Below are 22,476 nucleotides of genomic sequence, written 5' to 3' on the forward strand. Positions count from 1 at the left end.
TCTCATCCCCCTCCCTTTCAAATATAGCGCATGCTAGATAGCTCGTTAACCTTGGTAAGGCACGAGACACACACACCACTTGACAACGGTCATAGGAGCCACCACTGTATGGTTCATCAGTGAATATTTTGACCGTTTTAGAATATGGTGTATGTGACACGGATGAATCATGAGAAATCTAGGAATTAAGTGATTCCTTAGATCCCGTCAGCATCTTGTGCTGACCTCGGAGAGCAGATCCTGCCATATCAACTATCTCGAAGTAGGCACTGGCGTTGAAATAACTGCTGAACTAGTGAATTACGTGGTGGGTGACGTGTTCTGCGGAGACTCGCGGTAGGAAACCCTAGTAGCCAGGTATGAATGCCATCCAACTTGCCGAGCTTCATCAATTGGAGATGCAGTTCGCTCTCTGGAGGAGAACATCATTACCGGCAGATAGAACGAGAGCACCTGTAGAGTCTCAGACTATGTTAAAGGATTTTCGAGGATCCACCGTCAAACTAGCGAAGGGTTACTGGAAAAGTTGCACGCACTTTTCGTGGTTCACCAAGATTACTCTCCAAGCGGTGAAGGGATAGGGAATCTCATGTGTTATTCTGGGCTCCAAAGTCATTTACATTTCCAGGTCCCCATAACAGGCTTGTACTGTGATTCTTGCCTAATGCCCTCCACTCGCATGCTTGGCCGACATCTCCGACGGCGAATGGCCTCATCTGGCAGACCTGCGAGGTAGCTGAAAGCGACTCTAGCGATAAAGCCACAGGAGATAACGAGTATCCTTGGGAGTGAGGGGGATGGACCTGGCGAGAGGAATGCTTTGAGATCAAAGGGCAGATCCCTTCTGATGAGGTTGTCGGGCAGCTGGCATCTCTGATCTTGAGTACCGGAGGTCAGAAGATCTAAAAAGACCCTTGAGTAGATCGCCCATCGCCGGTTTTCTAAGCCTCCTTTAAAATCTCATCCAGCTCAGTTCTCAATACGGACCACTCCGGGAGCCCAAAGTATCCAGGAAGGTCCGCCCATATCTGTGCCCTCGCCCGATCAAATCCAGTACTGAAAGCCTTCTGGCACGCTGCGCACATGCCAGGAACAAGGGAAGGGTATTCCTTCCTCAGAGGATCGAACCAGTCGTATCCAAAGGCCATCTCCCAGACGTCTTCCCGGTACAACCAGCGCAGCCGGGCGGAGTCGCAAGGGATATGTCTACTCAGGACGAACCCCGGGCCGCTGGATACGAGCTGGCGCTCGGAGAAGATCTTCGAGCGCCAGGCTTCGAGGATACGTTCGCGGCCGAGAATGCATGTCTCCACGTCGTCTGCAGAGAGGGAGAGGCCGTCCATGATAGTTTCAAGGGAATTGGAGCAGCAAGCTAGCATAGCTGCGGGGATGAGGGCGCGGATGTCGGTGTCACGCGCTAGTCGGAGGATCTCGGGTGCTCTTTCGAGTAGGAATGGAGTGCGTAGAGATATGCTGGACCGATTGTCCCATGATTGAAGAACAGTTGGGTACGCGAGCGATAGTTGGGCGACAATGTCCTGCCGGAAGTACTTCACTTGGTATTTCGTGCTGAGGCGAAGCACGGATACTGTCGCGTCAAAGTCGTTTCGCACTTTCTTCTCATAATGTCTAGGTAACGAGGGTATGAGTGTAGATCTCCTTCATGAAGGCCTCGCACTGACCCTGGGATAAACAGTGCTTTCAAGAAATGCTGGAGCTCGTCCGGCTGGTCTTGCAATCGATACACTGCTGTAGACGAGGGCACATGGGTAGCGCGAGAATTGCGAGGAAATGAACTTGCAAACACCGGTGAATTGAGGGCCAAGGCTCCGCGGTACACCCGGAATCGGGTGGAACCTGCTTGTAGGATTATGTTTCCGTCATCGAACCACGGCTCGCCGCGTTCATACGATCCTTGAATGGTGCTCGCTGTAGACGACATCTTGCTTCCAAGACAACGATGCTGGTTCGGGTCGAAAATGTGAGACTTTCGATATCGATCGGGCGATTGTCTCCGTCTCCTTGGATAGAACACTCGCCAATGCGCCAACGTCCTGATTATATGCCCTTGTATCTGGTGACTGCGTTCTTGAATTCGTTCTACGGCATCGCTAGCAAACTGGACAGGAAGATCAGCGGTGAGCCTAATTTCGGGGGAACGTTAGTAGAACACCGTGGTCATTGGACAATTAAGCAGGATTTGTTCGAAGTTGAACCGGACCTGAGGCCTGAGGACGCACTCTTGTTCGTATTTCAATGCTTAAAGATTCACCGTTAGCTATTTTGCATGCACCCTAGAAATCATATGTGACTCTGCTCAGGCCGTGCACTCAAAATTCATAACTCGAATTACAATCTATTTAAGTACTAGAACTTGTGAAGTGCCATCTGGCGCCGGCAACTTACCCCTCCTTTGTTCAAGAAATTGACCTTGAGAACTTGCACTAAGTTCAAGATGTTGTGGCTGCTACACGAGGTCAACAAATCATCGTAAGGACAGTGTTTCTACCATGTAAGATAATGCTAGGGATATTGTTAGTAATATATATAGGGGACCCAAGTTTTCCTCGGTTCTCTTTCAGTCAAGCTTCATCTAGGGCCAGGTAGAATGTCCTGTGCTGTTGTAGTCTAAGAGATACTTATCCCCTCTCCAAGAATGCCTAATGGTGTGTATCTGTTGCCTGGACATCTGGCATCCATCTCACATCATAGTTTTATTTTACAGTCTGTTGGGCCTCATGATCATAAGCCATGGAATAACATGGATTTTCTTGATTCTACTTATTTGTAAATTGTCCATCACAGATTTATGTATGGCATGGAGACCCAGAAAATTAGAATGATTGAATACACATGTTAGATGGAGTGCACATACACGCAAATCCTTCTCAAGCCAACACTCAAAATTTTGAGGTACAAGGATCTATGTTTAATACTATGCTCTCCCTATGCCTCTAAGTTTTACCTCATAATAGGCCTTCACCTGTACCTTGTGGCATCCACAAACCAACACTAATTACATAGTTGAGAGGGACTTGAATGTGAACATTGAGATGCATGCCCTTGTTCAGTAGTGGTGCCACTAGAGCCAAACATAGCACGCCGGAGTTTGCCGGTGCAACGAAAAGTGCGACGCAATTCCAGGGTGCCAGAACCCCTCCTAAACACGGCGGGCAAAAGGGATGTCCAATTTCGAAGTGGCGTAATAGTGTCCAATTTCGAAGTGGCGTAATAGTGTCCAATTTCTAAGCGCGCCCGGATTACTCCGATGGCATGTCACGTTACTGCTCCCAGCCCTCCATATATGGTAATGCGGGATATGCAACTTCATGTGTTGTTATAACCTTGGCATAACGAGCGGACTGCCATTGACAGATATGAGACACATATACCTGCTGAATCTGAACCTCCGAGGTGCCATTTTAGTTAGGTGCACAAAAACTCTTGTTGACTCTCAAAAGCTCTACCCGTGTAGTACTAGTGTGCCCATGAAGCTTCTGGGATGACCAGATGGCAGCCCATATGCATGGAATACCCCTGGTACATACAGTACCAGATACACTACTATCCTGTCCCAGTAACTGGGGCAGGGTATTGCTTTCGCATGGAACCAAGGAATGCACCAGGATGCAATGCTTAGCCCATAGTACATCTTCTCAATCACCTAAGGCACTCTGACATTGTTGAGGCATTATTGCTCCATTGCATGGTCCATTCAACTCTTGAATATATCATATTATTACCCTTGTAATACCTAGAGCTAAGGTTGGGCGCGGGTGATACCGCGGCTCTGCCATGGTCACCCGACCCGTACCCGCCTGTACTGCACCCGCAGCGGGTAAGGGTACAAAACCCGCCCGAGAGACCGCGGGTCGCTGGGTGCCCTTGGCCGATGCCCGAGGTAGGGCTTTGCAGGTTCAAGGCACCCTATTGAAGGTGCTTTCGGGCCAGTTTCTTTGTACACCTGGATCTGACAGTGCCGTACCTGACTCCAGTATCACCGGGAACCAACTTCCCGTGTTTTTGCTGCATTTACCCTTCAAAAATCACAAATTTCGTATAAATATTGTACCCTCCACCAGACCCGCGGGACCCGAGACCTGTTGGGACGGTTTCACGGTAGCGCGCGGTTCGAGGGATTTCAGACCCGAGCCCGCACCCGAGCAACCCGCGGGCCCAATACCGCGGTGGTACCCGCCACCCACGCCCATCCTTACCTAGAGCCTACTGTCTGTTCACCTTTGCTCTTCAGTATGTTGTTGAACTAGGCACTGACTTAGCTGCCAGGTTCTACAACGTACCAGAATGTACCGGAACTCTCTGGAACATTCTGGTATATTCCACTATTGTACAAGGGCACGGAGCTCATGTGGGTCAGTGACATCATAGGTGGAGCTCAGTAGGATTAGGGATATTCCACATAGCTTAGTCAGCCTATGGGCCACAGTGTATATAAACCCTGCAGCTCTGCTGCCTAATGACAAGGGTTGTGAATATGAGCTTCACTAGTAGCTACAGCATCCAACCAATACAGGTGAGTTGTGTAGGGCGCACTGTGTGTGCTGCTGCCTCCATAACTCTTCATCATATGTATCAGCTGTATCACTACAGGCTTCCGTGGCGGAACAGAGACAGAGGCGTGATGTGATGTTGTGTCGGAGTTTTGGACAGCCATCAAATTGGACATCTGTAGGGGTGCTCAAAAATTGATTGTTCGCGTTCGATCGTTGTGCAGCAATCCCAGAATGGGCGGTACAATTCGTCAAAGACGAACGAACGACCGAAATTTTCAATGCACGCTGATCGTTCGCGTTCGGTCGCGCGTAGTATTGGATCGGAGTTTAAATAAACCATTAGCTCGAGATACGATACGAAGTTCCACGGTCAGCGGAGTTCGAACTGCGACAGCAATCGCAGCAAAGTCGTAGTTCGTTGAGTTCGTCCTCTGTGAGCGACGGATTTGGCGGTCAGTCCACTTTAGGATTGCTGCACAATGATCGAACGCGAACGATCAATTTTTGAGCACCCCCTGTATGTCCAATTCGGCGGCCCCTCGAAATTGGACATGCCTTTTGCCCGCCGTGAAAGGAGGGGCACCTCGCGAGAGGCACGAGTTGACTCGGGAACTCCCGAGCGGAGCATGGACGTGTAGCCGACTGGATCACCAGCCCCAACTCATAGCGCAAGCCTCCGTATCCAGTGGTATGTATGAGTATTCGTTTTCACTTCTACTACTGATATCTGTCGTAAGGGGAAGCACCGCGGGTTTGAGCGCCTCTGTACTCTTTGTCGCGGTCAACATCGCTAACCACTCTCGTGGTCGCGTTGTCTAGATCTGGATATGATGCTCGATTGTGCAGCCGAATTATGGCAAGATATATTTGAGCGCGCATGCACGGACGGTGGAACGACAGGCTGCTCCCTTGCACTGGTCTCTAAATCCGTCCATCAAGCATCCGCGCCGTTCAGATATTACTCTGTCATGCTTGAGGGCACCAACCAGTTATCCGCCTTTGTTCGCGTGTTGGAAAATAGTGACAGGGCCCCAAACGTGCGGCACCTGTTTGTGTGCGATATCCATTCGATGCATTCTCCTCCTACCGATTCTTCTCCAATCATGTCTGATATCGGGGTCATGCGTCTGTCCCAGCTACTATCGGCGGTATCCTATTCCCTGGAGACGCTCACACTTAACCATTACGGAGTGAGACGTTTCACTCTTCCGTCCATCTTACTCCCGATGCTGAAAGAGCTGAACATCCATGGCGACCACTTCGGCTACATGGACGAGGAGATCGCCGTATTCGCCAAGCTCACCAGACTGAATTTCGAAGGGTGGATGCTCTGTACCTTGCCGAGTGCCGAGATAGCTTTTAGGTTCCTCCACACTTTCTCAACTAACGCGCCCTTGCTGGCGGATCTTGTGGCCTCTTCCAGCTCCGTTTTTGCTTGGTGGACACACGCTTTGCCCTCGTTGGTGTCTGATCCTTCTGCTCCTTCCAGCACGGCTGAACTATTTCCTATGCTTCGGAGCTTCTTCGTCCAGCTGGAACCACTGACCCCTTTGAAGGGTCTAGCGGACGAAGATCTCGAGCTTTATCGGAAGCATGAGAGAGCTCGGGCTGCACAGAGTTTGCCCACTGAACGGCACGCCATCAAATTTGGTATCCTTGATCCTCCACCCCATGGTACTGGCAGATATCGACAAGGGAAGATGCACTGGCTTGCTGGATTGGCATAATAGAGGCTGTTACAGTGAAAACGTCCTCGGAACATGCTTAGGAAGTTTGGGCGCGAGGTCAGCATAGTGATCAAGCGGCCATGTATGAAGGTCAGGAACATTTATGCCGCGCCGTTGCAGGGAGTGCGGGGCATGTGATGGAGGGGCTGCCTGGTGCCGCAAGGACCTCCCGTTAAATCGAGAGCGGGCTCGACTGGACTTAGACTTGGCGCTATCTTTGATGTTTACTGCAAAGTGCTAGCATTGAGGGTGTCCTGTGCTCGGTACTCAGTTCTGGAGAAGCGTCATTACTGCTGAGGTTTTTGGCCTCGGCTATCACAGTAGGATTTTGGAACATATCGCCTGTATCCGGTTTCTTTGTCCGTGATCTGACAATTCTTGATAGACTATGAGTCGCCGAGCAGATGCGCCGGCGGACGGGGTCCACACACCGCTACAGGGTCTGAAGGCGTTTTGAATTGCGACGCTCATCGGTTCATGGTGATTTGCTGCGGAACGGACGAAGTGTACTTCAAAATGAGTGCGGTCACGAGTTGCTTCTGTCGTCTTGCAGCGAGTTCATCTCGCTCACTTGTCGTTGAAATCATTTTGCCTCTGATCGCTCCTTACACAGACTTGGAAATGCGCGAACTACAAACGTCAGACCCTCCTTTACTCCCTGAGATCGCCGTCCGCCTACATTGGCGCCCCGACCCCGACGCTTCTTCTTCATCATCCCTCATCCTCACTCTTGTAACCAGAGCGCTCACAGGACCATTGTCGGAGAACCTGAATCGTTCTCGTGACCGAGGCTGAGCGTAGGCTGCACGCAGTGTACGAGAAGCGCGGGTTCGCGGCATGGACGAATGAGGCGCTGAGGGAGATCAAGGTAGCACGGGTGGAGCGGGTGAAGTGCTGATCGGAGGTAAGGTAGACGAGCTGGGAAGGGAGGGTGCATTCTTGAATCGAATCCATGGCGTTATCGGATGAGTACCACGACATGCCTGTCTCCGATGTGTGGCAGGCGTGCATCTCGAGACGGTTATGCCATGTTATTATCATGCGCGATCGCCGTCCTGCAATGAATCTCACTATATGCTAGTCGAGGATCTCTAAACTCTCCATACAGTTTGTCCGTCCAAATCTCGGAGATAGACGACTGGGCTGGCTCTTCATATGGTCTCGTGAGCATCCCTGACACCGTGTTTAGGTCCTACTCTTACTCGCCACGACATACAGACCTTATGGTCCTGCTCAACAAGGGCCTTTTAAAAGCCATCTTCCAATCACAGGCCCTCTAGCTTAAGACCCTATATAAGTCGGTCTTCTCTATCTCGTATGTCGTCTCTCCCTCCATCGCTTCCTTTCTGTCCTGTCCTCCAAGTCCTGATTGGATCTTCACAAAACACTCCGTCATTTGGGGGTCGCTTATCTAGTCCAATTGACTTTCCAGGTGAGCATTGCACAAGCTGCCCTTGCGGGTTATTTTTAACACTCAGTAAAATCAGACAAAGACGAAATGGCGACGAGCAAGGACGGAACGAAACCGAAGGTTCTCCTCATCGGTTTCCTCGACACGAAAGAGGCGGAGTACGCCTTCGTCAAAGATCTACTTGAGGCGAAGGGATGTGAGGTAGCTATCATCGACACATCTATCCAGGTGTGTTTCTCCATAATCGCATTATTGTGCGTCACGTACGTCTAAACCTGTATCCCACCGATCTATGCGCCATCCCAGTTGGAGACCGCCCTGACCAAGTACGCGTGTTATCCCCCCTCCTCGGTCTGCTCCGTCGCCCGCACCACCCTCCCGCATATCCGGTCTATTCCGCGTGCCGAGGCCCTCAAGCTCATGACCATCGGCGCCACCCAAATTGCTCTCTCCTATGGTGAGCAAGTTCACGGTGTGCTAGGTATGGGCGGAAGTACGACGACCGCGCTCACGTGCTCTGTGATGCGCGCGCTACGCGTCGGGCTGCCGAAACTCTGCGTGAGCACGATGGCGGGCGGAGACGTGCGGAATTATGTGGGCGACAGTGATATCTGTATGATGCCTTCTATCGGTGTGTCGCACCCATCCCCATCCCCCTCCCTTGTGTACTTACCGCTCGAAAGCGGACATCTCGGGCTCCTTGAACGTCATCTCCGCACGCATTCTCACCAACGCAGCATCCGCGCTCGCGGGGATGGCGCACACCTACAAGGACACAGCTTGCCTCTCGCTAACTTCAGGGGATGCGAGACACAGGGTGGCGGTCACGATGTTCGGGCTAACGACTCCGGGAGTGACCGCCGCCTGCGCGCGCCTGCGGGCCTTCACAGACGAGTCCGGCCGGCGCCTCTACGAGCCCGTCGTGTTCCACTGCACGGGCACTGGTGGGCGGACGATGGAGCGGCTCGTCGAGGAGAAGGTGAGTGTCTACTGTAGGGGGCGGTCATTCAGAGATGGGCTGATCCTGGATACCCTATCTACGCAGTGGTTCCATGCGGTACTGGACCTGACGACGACGGAACTTGCAGACGAGCAGTGTGGTGGGACCCTCTCGGCTGGGCCCACGCGCCTCACCGCACCTGGGAAGGCGGGCATTCCGCACGTCGTTTCCCTCGGCGCACTGGACGTTGTACGCTCGCCTCTCCTTCCCATCTCTCCAAATTACAAACTCGTCTTACCTGCACTCTGACTCAGTGCGACTTCGGCCCGCGCTCGACAGTCCCGGAGAAGTACACCCAGCGCACGCTGCACGAGCACAACGCCTCCATCACCGTCCTGCGCACCTCCGCGGAGGAGTGCGCCGCCATCGGGCGTACGATGGCTCAGCGCTTATCTTTCGGCCACAGTCCTTTAGCGGTAGTCATACCGAAGAAGGGGTGGTCCGGGATCGACGTCGCGGGCGGACCGTTCTGGGACGAGGACGCAGATGAGGCTCTTGTGAAGGAGCTGAAGAAGGGGCTGTGGCTGGCGAATGCGGAGGGAGGGAGGGAGGTGGAAGTGGTTGAGGTGGATGCGCATGTGAATGATAAAGAGACGGCGTGGGTGATGGCGGATAAGCTGCATGAGTTGGTGGGGATGTGGGAGGGGAGCCTGAGTGGTGGCCGTGGTTAGGATTCTGCACGGTTATCTCCTACACGGCTATTGCACGGCCTGCGGGCTGAATAGCAGCCACCAGGGATTTGTACCATGTCCTCGAGAAAGTGTTCTTCCGCATACCGCAGGGTTGTTATGAATACACGATAATTGTCCAATGCATGTGGTGTCGCTCCTGCACGTATCCGTCAGCGAGTGTCTGAAATGGCCATGATACTGACAGCAAAGATTGGCCAGTGATAATTGGTTTGCATGGAAGGATAGAGAAACTCCATGGTGCTGGGTTTGGCACACTGATACGCCATATACTCAGGTTGGTGTGCAATACCTCCGGGAAATATTAATCAAGGATCTTCGACTCCTGTAAGAGAAATTAAGAAAGAGCGTTGACTATCGCTAGCCACCAGCACTTGTAAAAAAACAGGTTCAGCGCCTTATGTCGATCCCAGATTTTCTTGATCACGCTGGTATACTCATCCACTCAATTTCACTGGTATATTGAGGACGGTCATCGATGAATGCAAGAAGACTGGGTGTAGAACGAGGAGCTTGCACTGTTACTGTGTCAGGATTGTGGCAAAAAAAAAGTCTGACGTGGGAATATTCAATAACGCGGTATATTTCATGATCAAGCGCCAACAAGTTGACCGAAACACTACTAGTAGTACTGCGGAAGTGAGGTACGATATGACTTCTCAACTGTACTTCGTCAGAACTTTGGTCGACATGCCGGTAGAACTAATGCAAGTCGTATTCTCGTACGCTTGCGCACATGGCAGTAGAACAGGGTGTTCTGTGCCCTTCAAGTTGGTCTCCAAGTTCATCCGCGAAGCAGCGGCACCGATCTGATCATGATACCAGAGTGTTCTCCTGGAGGGTATCACACACTCTCCCTCGCTACTGATGCTCGTAGTCCACTGGCATAATGGAACTCGGTCATTTCTTCTCTCCCCTGTCTACTTGCCGGTGCTGAAGGATTTGAGCATTTACGATGGGTCACATCCCCCCCGCCCCCCACCCCACACGCGGCGTTGCCAAATATCTCCAGGCTACGCTGTGAAGAGGGTAGAGAGTTATCTTCGACTTGGAGGAGGTGTCCAGGAATCGTCTGTACGAGATGTCCCGCCCTCACACGCTTGTTACTTTCCTCCGGATCCAATCAGAGATCAAGTGGAGAGAAGCTCTAGCCTCTCCTGAGCGCACCTCTGCCAGTGATCAGGGTAGCGATCGGTGACTAGCCAGTTAATTCCCGAGCCTGAGCAGGTCGATGCCTCCCTTACATCCTGAGACGAACAGGTGGTGTTGAGGTAGTTTGCCAACTCGACATGTCGACTGCTGAACTGATCCATATCTGCTGTACAGAACTACCGTAATGTTCGTCTCTGCGTGCACAAGGGTATCGAGACTGTACTGAAGGGCAGTTATACTATAGGCGTGGCGAAATAGATCTATAACTGAGTTTGAATGATATAGTTCGGACTTCGAATTGCTATACTGTATTCGGTAGGTGTTCTCACGCTTGTGGCACCGCATGCACATGCCATCCTCCAGCCTCCCTACCTTTTCACGACGCGTGCAAGCTTCCTACTGAAGCGATCCCATCCACAACTGTTTGTAAAATGAAAGAGATATATTTTTCTGGAGAATCTGTCTGGAAATGCGCTCTTTTGCCGCTTATGGTGCTATTTCACTCCCAAAATTGGGGCTGAAGAGTTATATCTGTACTGTGAGATCCGGGACACATAGCTAGGTAGAAGTACTATAGGTGGGTAAGTGACAAGTGATTCATTGAGTTTGGGATGCATAAAGTGAGCGGCGTGACAGCACCACCGAAAGAAAAATGATTTTGACTTCCAGGTTGCTTGATTTCTTGCGATTCACATGAGCAGTGGGATACACATAGAGGTGTCCATTCAAACTTAAAATACCACCAGGTTTTGCCTTAAGCTATCCAGAGAGTTAATACAGCATGCAGCGCCGCGAAGCAAAATTCATGTGCTGTGGAAACCGAAGAAACTAGCCTCGAGGGATATTTCAAGCGAGGGAGATCCCTGAATATAGCACTAGTATACCCTTTCAATAATATACCCCTTCTGAAGCTCACGGGGGCCGAACGGAGTGTCTTTCCCTTCTCTTTCTCTCTCTCCTTCGATTTAATTTCTTTAATTTCTTTAATTGATCTAAAAGTCCACACCTAAGCCTACTGAAGTGTATATATTTATTTAATGGAACAAACATATGTACTGAGTCTACAGTCGTGATTGTCATAACGGTGGTACACATGAATAAATACTTAGTGCGAATCTGAACGGGATATGGTATTAAATAGAATATATGAGGTTCGACTTCAAAAGAACAAGAACTCGACCGGGAGCCGAGGAGATGAAGAGTCGTCGGAATTCCGAAGACGCGATGGGCTGCGAGGTCAGTGAACATCCATGGCGCCTGTTTCACTGTCCTCCATGGTGCCCCGGTTCGGGGCCCTCGGGGCAACCAACAGGGACGATATCTGAATCTAGGTGAGTGTCCGTGCTGTATTTGGGATATGAATTACCAGCTGACCTTCAAATACGCCTGCACTGGGACAGGAAGACCCTGAGAAAAGTCGTATGTCAATGCAAATCGCAAGCGTCAGGACACTATGACTCACGTCAGCAAGCTGCTCCCAACCTTCCTTGCCGGTATAGACGCGCATCTCATACAACGGGAAACCCTTCCCCGAAGCGCGACGAGGCGTGGTATCATCCAACCCGGGCGGGGGATGGTAATAATCGTAATTGAGCCCCCTCCGCGGCTCCGTCGCGCGATACCCAGACTCTAGATAGGCGGGCGGCACTTCGCTGCTCGCGCTCGAGCCATGGCTTGGGATCACGAGGCCCGGGAGGAACGCGGGTGTCGCGCTGGGTGGCCTCCAGGGATCCGAGGTGTACGACAGGCTGGGCGGTTCAGGACGGCTGAAGCACATGTAGTAGTCTATGCGTGCAATGACAATTGCCAGAAGGACGCAGAGGGCGGTGAGGCCTAAGAATCGAATGCATATGAGGTTACGAGTGAACCTCGGGACGGCAGAAAGGTACGTACCGACAGCCAAGCCCACCCAGGCCCCTACAGACCACCGGGAAGTTGGTGTGTCATGCAGTTGTTCTTGCGCCAATGCGGAGGATACGATGCAAAGGAAAGAGAGCAAAAACAAGGGCGTTGACATAGAGGATGTAGAGAGGGCCTGGAAAGTTGTTCGTAGCGGTCAGATATCCTGTCTCATCGTGAAGGTTTGTAGAGCGGCTCAAAATGGTGACTCTCAGCCAGAGAGGTTCCAGTTGAGCAGCATTATTGCGCAGAGGGATGGATAACGAGGGTCCGGGGTAACTAACCCAACTTTCAGCCACAGTATGCCGTAGCTCGGACACCGACATTGCCTAATGAGGCGGACCTCGAGCGCGAAGCACCATAATTACGTAATCATAGCTAGCTGGTAATCGAAGGCAGCTTGGAGGAGGAAGGGCGGTGGACTATAGGTAGGGAGCACTGGTAATAAACTTGATATGGACATCATGTTGAGGTGGACACGGAAGGGCCGAATTAGGGAGTGAAAATTTCCCGCTTCAGCCTGTAAGATCCAACATGCTAAGGGCGCTCAGATCCAAGTGCCTCACATCCACCGCATCCACCCAGGAAGTCCCTCGGGCAATTGCTGCCAGCCAGTCGTCGAATGCAGCATCATGATAGCTGATCCGCGCATCGGAGCGCAGGGGATGTGCTGAGCTGCCAGGATCTCTCGGGGAGTGGTTCCCTGCCGACGGAACCTGCACGTACATGAGAAAGGGTTTGTGTCGTCGTAATACAGCGTGAGTGAGTATTTTGAGCTTCATGGGATCCATGGTTGGGGCTGCGATGGGTAACTCCAGTCTCGACCACAAGTCCCGCATAAATAGGATGTTGCCGTTCCTATAGACCAGGTAGTGATCGCAGATGGGCCGCACAACGTCAAAGGGGATGTCGCCTGGGTACGCCCAAATGTCCAGCATAGCCATGGACTTCGTACCGTAAGCCACAAGTATGTCATGCGACATAGGGGGGCGATACTGCAGCACACGATATAATGGGTCTGAACAAGCTGTCGCAAGGGCTAGACTAACGTGATCCCTTTCGTATGCTGAATACACGCGGATCTCCCGTAATTCAGGAAAAGAATCGGCGCGTCGTTCATATAGCGCCAAATGTTCAAGGTCCCTCATGGCCAGAAAGAGGATCTCAAGTGTTTTTCGGAGCGTCCTGAGTATACGACCGACGGCCTTCGTCTCCGCTATCCAGTCCGTTGACCCTATCGACGCTTCGTTATCTAGGAATAGATAACGTACGCAAGTATCCGGAGTGCTCTTTAGGATCTCTGCAAATGCGCGACTCTGGGATGGGCTGACTAGTTTCAAAGACTGAAACCGAGAGAATTTGGAAGTCTCCCGGAAGTGCTTGCAGACGATCGACAGTGATCGACCAGTCCGTCCATCGTCTGTGCAGGCATGACCAAATATCGTCTGCCAGGTTTCAGTAGGGAGGCGGTCCATAATCTGCAAATATGTGGCAGTAGCACAAGGCGGCAAGGCAGAGACAGAGAGTAGCTGACAGGAAGGTCGGAAAGGTTGCGAAACACAGATTCTGAATCTTTGAACTCACATGATACAGCGCACCTGGACGAGAGCCCCTTTGTCAAGGGCGAGAGCAAGGCTATCGGTGTGAGGCGATGGTATGATATATAGCAGGCGTGGAAAGCCACGAACTGCGGGAACAGCCACATTTCTATGGGAAATTGAGTACTTTCCTGGCTCATTACCCGGTACCTCAGCCGCACTTCACGCAACCAGCTAAGTCTATCCCGGGATGCCAGACCCGTCATTATTTCCTGACTAGTGTACTAGACTTCAGACGGAAGAAACATCATTCAGCGAAACATCCCCCTTCCTCGCAGCACGGCCAGGCGAGGGACGGTAACAATCATAAATCAGATCCCTTCCGGGCTGCGCAGCGCGATGGCTGAACTCCAGGCGAGCAGGTGGGTCCTCATTCCGCAAGTCGCTCGGGATCCCGAGCCCGGAAAGGAATGCGGGTGTCGGGCAAGGAAGCCTCCTGAGTCAAAGGGTTGTACGACAGGGTTAGCTCAGGCAAATAAAGTAGTCTGTGCGCGCCATGACGACGGATGGAGCAAGGCCTATCATGATGGATTAAATCAATGTGAGCTTGTTATTGCGAAATGGGGAGGTGCTTATCGACTGCAGAACCGACGTAGGCCCCTGCAGACCACTGGGAAGCTGGCGGGTCATACAGTTGTCGTTACGCCCGTGGGCGGGATATGCCGCAAAGGGAAATTTAAGAAGTTCGCTGAGACGGACGAGGATGTAGGAAGCAAAGACGTTCACGTGGTCATCGCACGCTGTTGGGAGGAAGGAGTGTCAAAATCGAAGTATAAATCCGAGGTGTAGCTAGTGAGAACGAAACGGAGGGTGCCACATAATTATGTATTGAAAGGGCCGGTCCTGACGGTAAAGCACTCGACGGGACCTGTATGCGCATGAAGACACATTTGCATCGTTGCAATAGAACGTGGTTGAGTGTTTTGAAACTGGATCCGGACAGGGGATCCAGGCCCACGCCCAGAAGCGCACTGGAGAGTGACAACTCCAATCCCACCCGCAACTCTTCCAGAAATAGCTTGCTACGATCTTTGCATGCCAGGTATGAATCCGCTAGGGGTATCGCCGGGGAGGAAGGGTGGAAGGCCACAACTTCAAGCAAATTCAGAGTCCTTGTCCCATGCGACACCAATATGTCACACGGGCCAGAGGGACGCATCCACAGTAGACGCATGAATGGTGAGGTACAGGCTCTGAGAGGCAATTCAGATCGTATACCGAATACACTCGGAGCTCACGTAGCGCAGGAAGGGGCATTCTCCAAGTATGCGGATCCAGGTCGTTACTTGCAACGAAGAGAATCAAGAGTCTGCTTAATTCTCTTCAGTATGTCCTGTATGACCAATAGGTCTCTGACAGATGATTCGGTAGAAGAAGTAGGCGGCTCAACGCGTAGAAAAAGATAGCGTATGAAAGTACACGGATGATCCTTCAGGATCCCAGCAAACGCACGATGTTAGGCTGCCCTGACTAGCTCCAGAGACTGGTACTGAACGGATTTGGAAGTATCCTGGAAGTACTTGCAGGCCATTGACAGTGATCGACCAATTCGTCCATTGTCCGTCAACAATATCATCTGCCAGGTCTCAGCAGGGAGACGGTCCTTAGCTGATATGTACGCCACTATGTGGCAGAGGCACGAGTATGGGAATTGAGAGGGCCGAGATGGCGTTGGCACAGTTTCCGCGCTCGGATTCCACAGCTTGAATTTAAAGAAGATGGACGCAGAGCGAGAGGAAGGGAATTGAATCCAATGTAACGATGAGGGCCCTTTGTGGCTGTCGAAATTTGGAAGAGAGCGACGAAGGAGGGTGGCGAAGACTGACTGTGGGAACAAATACGTTACCCTGGGAATATTATGAAGTGTAGGCCTTGGTATAAGCCCTGAACGTTAACCTCAGCCGCATTGTCTCTTCATGTAGACGTCCATCAGACGTCTGAACGCTCGCTAGAATTAAACAAACGGGGTGGTTGCCTAAGTGCATGACATGGATTGCAAAAACTGTGAGCTGAAAGCCAGGCATTTCTACTGCGCAGAGTGTCTACGCAAGCAGTAAGTGTTCTACTCCGTCATGGGATTATTCGCTGTTGACTTGCCAGCAGTTTATTAGACTTTAGGCGGAAGACACAGCACGCGGCTGCCGAGCGGGATGAACAGGTAGCCAAGGCATCCAGGGCTTTGCACTCCGTAGAAAGGGCGCGCAGGAGGAGAGCTGATCTGGCCGAGCGCCAAGCCAGAGTACAGCAAGTCTCAGCAGCGCTAACGAAACTGAGGAAGGAAAATGACAAAGGTGTGTATGCGAATCACTTGGATACCCTGCCACAACTCCTTTGCGGTATGACGTACCCCCGATGCGGCGTCTCTTCATGATCATCAGTATCACACCCGCATGGGACGGGCTGCAGGCTATCCCTCTCCGTTTTCGTCCATCCGATTTATCTTGTCATTCACACTAAAACGTATTGAAGCCCGCGAACGACTCAGGTCTCTCCGCGAAAGCCTAGCCACGCGACGGCGAAACATCTCCGCAGCGAAACTCCTGCCCGTGCCTGCGCTCGACCCCATCATTTCGCGCGAATCCCAGGAACTCTCTGCACTGTCGGATACACTGGCACGGGCTCGCTCGGGCCTCGTGCAAGAGCTTGTGGAGGTGTTCCATGTGGTGGAGGTTGGGGGGAGGCCGCCTATAGGTGGGAAGGCGGGCACCAAAGGCGAGTGGACCATCGGTGACTTGGTGCTCCCCGTGCCTGGTGATATACGGCGTAGGTCTAATACTGTCTGAAGTGCAGAGTTTTGTCCTGACGCGACAGTGCAGGTTACCCTCCAGACCATATCAATGCGGTCATCACACATACCATCCATTTCTTGGGGCTGCTGACTTTCTACCTCGGCATCAAACTTCCGTTCGAGGTGACGTGGAGCGGTAAGAAGCTCGGTGTTGGTCAGCCTTGGATTGGGGCTACCAGGGGCACCGATCACGGCGGATGGGCCAGGTAAATTCAATTCAAGCGTGAATGATCATTTACTGACCATCATTGTAGATGGTATTCGAAACAGCCGTTACATCTGTCTTCTGCGCCTGCGAGCACGATGGGTCCCACGACTTCCGCGCCGCCGATATCCGCCTCGATGTCCGAGTCATATGTCGATGCTGCGGCGTCATCCCAGTCTTCATTCACGACAGCGTTTGCAATGCTGCTGTACAACGTGTGCTACCTCGCGTACACGCAGTCCGTAGACGTGCCGCTTTCACAGGCCGGCGACGTCCTGAGCAACTTGTGGGCCGTTTGCTGCAGCTCAGATCTGGGCCGGTAAGCACCGGTTTAGCAATGTATCGTTGTCAGTCATTCACTGAATTTTAGCCGATCGCATGAGACTCACCCTTTGCTCCCCCCGCCTACGCCGCCCAGTTTCGGTCTTGACTTTGCGCAACTTTTGCAAGCGACGGCTGCCAGGCCTGTTCCTCGACAACGAGCGAAGGTGCATCGCTCATCTACTGATACTCCTCGCCTCGTCCATAAACCGCAAGCTATAGCAGAGGAAGAAGACGGTTGGGATCTTATCGAGGATGTTGAAGAGGGCAGTTTTGGTGGCTAGAGGACGCCTTTCTGGAGCCATTCTCGGTGTCTGCTGCTATCGTTTCTTGCATGTTTTCTGTAGCATAGCTAGATGTATCTCTGTCTCAGTAGTGTATTATTGAAATAACCCTCTGCTCTCTGCAATAACGATAGACGTGTTACAGTCCGCGACTCTTGCCACACCTCCGGACCGGGACTCGGATAGACGCCGGGTACCCCTTGCCGCCTCCAACTTGAACCTCCCATATGCATGTTGTCATCGAGCAGTCATTCGAATCCGAATGCTATTCTTGCTTTGCACCGGTCCGCGATGTGTTCCCAGCTTGACAGCTGGCTGAGCCGAATCACGTTCTTTACCATCGACACCCACCATGACTTCCATGTACGACGCACCGCCCGCCGATGGCAGGGAGGCTCTGGCTAGACTACAAGCAGTGGTGAAGTCAGGCCGGCCTATCATCGGAGGGGGCGCCGGTACTGGCATTTCCGCCAAGTTCATCGAGAAAGGCGGAGGGGATTTACTTATCATATACAACTCTGGGCGGTATCGGATGGCCGGGAGGGGGTCGCTCGCCGGGTTGATGCCCTATGTACGTGCCACAGTTTCAGTGACCGGGCGAGAGAATGACCTCCGGCGCGATTCAGGGCGATGCCAATGCCACGGTGGTGGACATGGTGCGCTGCCGCAGTGATTATTTTGTGTGGCTGGGATTGACTGCTCGTCTGCTGTCAGGCGAGCGAAGTGTTGCCCGTCGTACGTCACACGCCTGTCCTTGCCGGCGTCTGCGCTTCCGACCCGTTCAGGAGTATGCCGCGCTTTCTGCGGCAACTCAAGGAGATTGGGTTCGCTGGGGTACAGGTCAGGCAGGGCATACATTTGTCTACTCGACTTTGAATCTGATAGCTGCCAACCTTACATAGAATTTTCCGACGTGAGTTACTCACGGCTTTTCCCTGACTGTGAGATCTGTTCAGATCCTCATCCGCCATCTAGTGTTGGTTTGATTGATGGCACATTCCGCCAAAACTTGGAAGAGACAGATATGGGGTACGAAAAGGAGGTGGAGATGGTCAGAGAAGCCCGCAAAATCGGGCTCCTGACCACGCCCTACGTCTTCAACCCGGACGAGGCCACCCGCATGGCCCGCGCAGGTGCAGACGTTATCGTAGGTATGTCATGCGATCAGATCCGCAGGCACGCAGCTGAATGGATCGCATCGCACCAGCCCACCTCGGTTTGACGACGAAAGGCTGTGAGTACCGCTCTGATAGGACATCGCAGTATTCTCTCTCAGCGCACTCTCACGATCAACTCACGATGGTTTGCTGCACCCAGCCATTGGCGCGCAGACGTCCAAGACTTTGGACGACTGCGTGAAGATGACCCAGGATATGGCGGACGCAGCTCGGGCCGTAAATCCTGACATTATTGTCCTCGTCCATGGGGGCCCTGTGGCAGAGCCTGATGATGTGCAATATGTGCTGGAAAGGACAAAGGGCGTTCAAGGATTCTTCGGGGCGAGCAGCTTGGAGAGGCTGCCGGTAGAGATCGCGATCACGGAGGGTACTAGGAAATTCAAAAACCTCAAAATCTAGGAAATACAAGGTTTAGTGTCATTGTGTCACATCTTCCTGGGCGGCGCGCTAAACCATTTCCCAAGTATTCATATTGTTGTATTATGAGATTTCAAAGCTTGCACCGGTCATCAAACGATAGATCGATGAAGTCATGATTCCGTCGGTCAACTGGTATGTAGGCGGGCTTGAACAGCTTATGATCTTCGCGACGGCCTTGCGAAGCCCGACGCGACCGCGGACTGCACCGCCGCGATCAAGTTAGTTTCACTCCCGGATAGGCAATTGAGCAGTTTCGCAGGCGGTAGCACTTGCCTCCGGAGGTAGGTCTCTTGCAAATTCCTCTGTAACGCCACGTCAGCCGTAAGCCATGACTGCGAGTCTTCAATTGCTGCAGCTCTCCGGCGCAAAGTCAAGGTGAGTTGTATTGCAGCCTCTGCGAGTCAGTCGCAAAGCTGCTAGTCATAGGGAGTTTGTTCCAAGCCACGATGACTCCTTCGTAGCTGCTGCCCGCTGACACCTCTCGAGCGTAGCATCAATTAGACAATTTCACTCTCGTTTTGCACAGCTAGTGGATATATTTCTGGAACATGCAAGAGCGGTGGATCACAGTACTTGCCCTCACGGTAGGCGTATCTACCCTTGCTTCATCAGACTAGGTCATGCTGACTTTGAAACCAATCACGACTTGTTTTGATAGCTGCAGAGCTTTCCGAACGCATGATCCGGTATGGTTCTGACTCGGACTTGCGTCTCCCGCCTGCGTGCCTGAGCAAGGGCGCTTGCGGAAGGCGCTGCGTCCCTTCCACGTGGAGGTGCTTGGGCGCTTCCGGAGGGTATGGGGGTGTCCAGAAATACGATGTGTTCCAGATATTTCTCATTGCACATCTGCCTGCTGACATCAGCAGTACTATTGCTTGTGCGCATGCTGATGCATCCACGGCGAGTCACGGTCATTCAGATCCGCGGCGAGTCAAGGTCATTCAGGTAGGGCCGTCAGCTTCATGCTCGACCCGATCATCCGACTGTGAATGACGAGGGGTTTCTTGGTGAACGAGCTCGACCCTGCTACGGCAGGGGATCCCCTCTGGTCTCGGTTTTGATGTTTTAGGTGCGTCATCTAGAACAGCCGCAGCCGCATACTTAAGGCGCTGCGGTATGTCATGTACGATCCTCAAAGTCCTCATGGCTCTATCTCACATAACTTATGGATTGACTAGTCTTGTCCTCCTCTTCGCTGTCTATCTGAAATACAGCCGCAGGTCGACACCTGTTCCACCTGGACCGCGCAGCTGGCGTATTGGCGGCGTCACGCACCTAATCCCCAAGAAGCATCCGTGGCTATCGTACGCAAGATGGAGCGAGAGGTTTGGTGCGGCCTATTGCATCCGTTTTTCGAGGCCTATATACTGACGAGTACTGCAGGTCCAATCATCTCGTTTCGCGTATACAACCAGACCGTCGTCGTGTTGAACGATACTAAGGCAGTTCACGAGCTGCTGGACAAGCGGCAGGCGTTCTACTCCGATCGTCCGCGCTCGTGGATGCTCCACGACCTGTGTGGCCGAGCGAATACTGTTTTCAATATTTCTGCCACCAATGATAGGCATAGGAAATACAGAACGCTCCTCCGGGGCGGTCTTAGTCCCCAGGCGACACTGTCCTACGCCCCACTGCTGGAGTGCGAACTGGCAGATCTTGTGACGCGCCTCAATGATTCGCCTGCGTTATATCGAGAACACATTAGAAGGTGATCGCTGATGGCAATGCACATTATCTGCAATCTGAATGCATGTTTCCCAGGAACGCCGCAGCTATTATTATGAGAGTAGCTTATGGCTATACTGTTGCTAAGGACAACGATCTATTTGTGCGCACTGCGGAGGAGGCATCGCAGATCAGCGGCCTTGCAATGGCTCCAGGGCGTTGGTTGGTGAATTACTTTCCTCTCCGTGAGTGGCCGCATGTCAAACTAGGAAGTACTGACTAACGTTACATATCCAGTGCGTTTCGTGCCAGGTTGGTTTCCAGGTGCTGGATTCCAGAGACAAGCCGCAATATGGAGGAAAGAGCTCGACAAACTGTCGGGCGTGCCTCATCAGTGGGTTCGCGATCAAATGGTAAGCACCGTCTCGAGTTGCTGGCGTTCGTAAGTCACACCTTGATATTAGGCAGCTGGCATCGATAACGATTGCTTCACCACACGACTCCTGAAGCCCAGCAGCGGGAAGGTTGCCAGCGTAGATGAGGAGGATATTATCAAATGGGCTGCGGGGGGTCTCTACGCAGGCGCCGCTGACACGGTGAGTATACGTCGTCGCATATACGGAGATACGAATCCTCACCTATCTGTGCGATCGAATAGACATTCTCAGCACTGGTCTCATTCATCCTACTTATGGCTGTCCATCCGGACGTACAGGATCGTGCTCGGGCGGAGATTCTCGAACTTACAGGGGCGGACCGTCTGCCGTTTGTCAGCGATATTCCGCAGTTTCACTATCTGTCCGCCGTGTTGAAGGAGGTGCTGCGATTCGCCCCCGTTGCGCCCTTGGGTAAGACTTCTCTCGTACGCGATATTATCCATGGTCTCACCTGTATCCCATTTCAGCTCTACCTCACCAGGTAACTCAGGAAGATGAGTATGGTGGTTACCGTATTCCGAAGAATGCGACGGTCATGGCTAATGTCTGGTATGTTCCTCCAATCATGTTTCCCGAGCGGGGCACTCACTGAGTTGTTCTAGGTCCATCATGCATGACGAGACGCTCTACCCTGATCCGTATACCTTTGATCCCAGTCGATTTATCCCAGTCAAATCTGGGGATAGTTTACAGCCGGATCCTCGAGGATACTCGTTTGGTTTCGGGAGACGCACTTGCCCAGGTACGTGCCAATTCTATGAGGCGCTTGACGGTCATCGACACCTATGATTTCTCTCAGGTTCACATTTTGCTGAGACGTCCATGTTGCTGATCATGGCTGGGATCCTGCTCAAGTTCGATATTTCCTCATCTCGCCCACGGCCCGCCATCCATCCACTCGAATTTACGAGTGGTATTACGAGGTGCGTAGATCACTCTAGGCATGCTGAACGCGTCTCTGACCGATGGCCATCCATAGCCACATCAAACCGTTCGATATAAATATTGTTTCACGCAAGTAATCACGGACATACACACAAAAGCGGACTAGTTTCATGCTAGCGTTTTGTATCATGGACATCACCTGTAGCCTACAATCCCGACCGGTGTATATCTGTGTTGTATACTAATGATATTACTACCATCTTCCTAGTTATAGACATGCACAGAATATATAATGTTGTAATA

General features: G+C 52.2%; 7 protein-coding genes across 7 annotated transcripts; 5 read left to right on the forward strand and 2 right to left on the reverse strand.

The window, feature by feature from the left end:
- Positions 1-941: 941 nt before the first annotated feature.
- On the reverse strand, positions 942-1,942 carry GLOTRDRAFT_131117 (uncharacterized protein; the record flags this gene model as incomplete). The annotated part of the gene is made up of 2 exons (XM_007869879.1): positions 942-1,629; positions 1,683-1,942. 2 exons carry the CDS (start codon positions 1,940-1,942, stop codon positions 942-944), a joined length of 948 nt encoding a protein of 315 aa, XP_007868070.1.
- A 3,675-nt stretch (positions 1,943-5,617) lies between these two features.
- GLOTRDRAFT_131118 (uncharacterized protein) lies at positions 5,618-7,139 on the forward strand (the record flags this gene model as incomplete). The annotated part of the gene is made up of 3 exons (XM_007869880.1): positions 5,618-6,188; positions 6,855-6,973; positions 7,032-7,139. 3 exons carry the CDS (start codon positions 5,618-5,620, stop codon positions 7,137-7,139), a joined length of 798 nt encoding a protein of 265 aa, XP_007868071.1.
- A 606-nt stretch (positions 7,140-7,745) lies between these two features.
- On the forward strand, positions 7,746-9,284 carry GLOTRDRAFT_21790 (uncharacterized protein; the record flags this gene model as incomplete). Its single annotated transcript, XM_007869494.1, has 5 exons — positions 7,746-7,880; positions 7,965-8,283; positions 8,336-8,631; positions 8,698-8,841; positions 8,907-9,284. Coding segments are annotated over 5 exons (1,272 nt in total), but the record flags the coding sequence as incomplete, so codon positions are not given.
- A 2,446-nt stretch (positions 9,285-11,730) lies between these two features.
- Positions 11,731-12,510, reverse strand: GLOTRDRAFT_131120 (uncharacterized protein; the record flags this gene model as incomplete). The annotated part of the gene is made up of 4 exons (XM_007869881.1): positions 11,731-11,814; positions 11,868-11,900; positions 11,956-12,326; positions 12,387-12,510. 4 exons carry the CDS (start codon positions 12,508-12,510, stop codon positions 11,731-11,733), a joined length of 612 nt encoding a protein of 203 aa, XP_007868072.1.
- A 3,468-nt stretch (positions 12,511-15,978) lies between these two features.
- On the forward strand, positions 15,979-17,602 carry GLOTRDRAFT_117086 (uncharacterized protein; the record flags this gene model as incomplete). Its single annotated transcript, XM_007869882.1, has 6 exons — positions 15,979-16,043; positions 16,094-16,281; positions 16,460-16,753; positions 16,807-16,984; positions 17,033-17,302; positions 17,354-17,602. 6 exons carry the CDS (start codon positions 15,979-15,981, stop codon positions 17,586-17,588), a joined length of 1,230 nt encoding a protein of 409 aa, XP_007868073.1. The 3' UTR covers positions 17,589-17,602.
- A 311-nt stretch (positions 17,603-17,913) lies between these two features.
- On the forward strand, positions 17,914-19,329 carry GLOTRDRAFT_63461 (uncharacterized protein). The gene is made up of 8 exons (XM_007869883.1): positions 17,914-18,159; positions 18,215-18,244; positions 18,303-18,428; positions 18,491-18,501; positions 18,564-18,739; positions 18,796-18,822; positions 18,906-19,175; positions 19,231-19,329. Exons 1-7 carry the CDS (start codon positions 17,941-17,943, stop codon positions 19,163-19,165), a joined length of 849 nt encoding a protein of 282 aa, XP_007868074.1. The 5' UTR covers positions 17,914-17,940; the 3' UTR covers positions 19,166-19,175; positions 19,231-19,329.
- Positions 19,330-20,329: 1,000 nt separating this feature from the next.
- On the forward strand, positions 20,330-22,310 carry GLOTRDRAFT_107059 (cytochrome P450; the record flags this gene model as incomplete). Its single annotated transcript, XM_007869884.1, has 10 exons — positions 20,330-20,516; positions 20,570-20,894; positions 20,948-21,096; positions 21,149-21,264; positions 21,316-21,447; positions 21,510-21,699; positions 21,756-21,837; positions 21,891-22,030; positions 22,088-22,211; positions 22,268-22,310. 10 exons carry the CDS (start codon positions 20,330-20,332, stop codon positions 22,308-22,310), a joined length of 1,488 nt encoding a protein of 495 aa, XP_007868075.1.
- Between the last annotated feature and the right edge of the window lie 166 nt (positions 22,311-22,476).

The sequence above is a fragment of the Gloeophyllum trabeum genome (genome assembly GCF_000344685.1).
Source record: "Gloeophyllum trabeum ATCC 11539 unplaced genomic scaffold GLOTRscaffold_00010, whole genome shotgun sequence".
NCBI classification, from domain to species: domain Eukaryota; kingdom Fungi; phylum Basidiomycota; class Agaricomycetes; order Gloeophyllales; family Gloeophyllaceae; genus Gloeophyllum; species Gloeophyllum trabeum.

Excerpts from the sequence above, each read along its gene's own strand:
- GLOTRDRAFT_63461 (XM_007869883.1), top strand. The coding sequence starts at position 17,941 with ATGACTTCCATGTACGACGCACCGCCCGCCGATGGCAGGGAGGCTCTG. Across the intron at positions 18,245-18,302 it reads ATGCCACGGTGGTGGACATG|GCGAGCGAAGTGTTGCCCGT; the intron begins GTGCGCTGCCGC and ends GTCTGCTGTCAG. Across the intron at positions 18,823-18,905 it reads CGGTTTGACGACGAAAGGCT|CCATTGGCGCGCAGACGTCC; the intron begins GTGAGTACCGCT and ends TGCTGCACCCAG.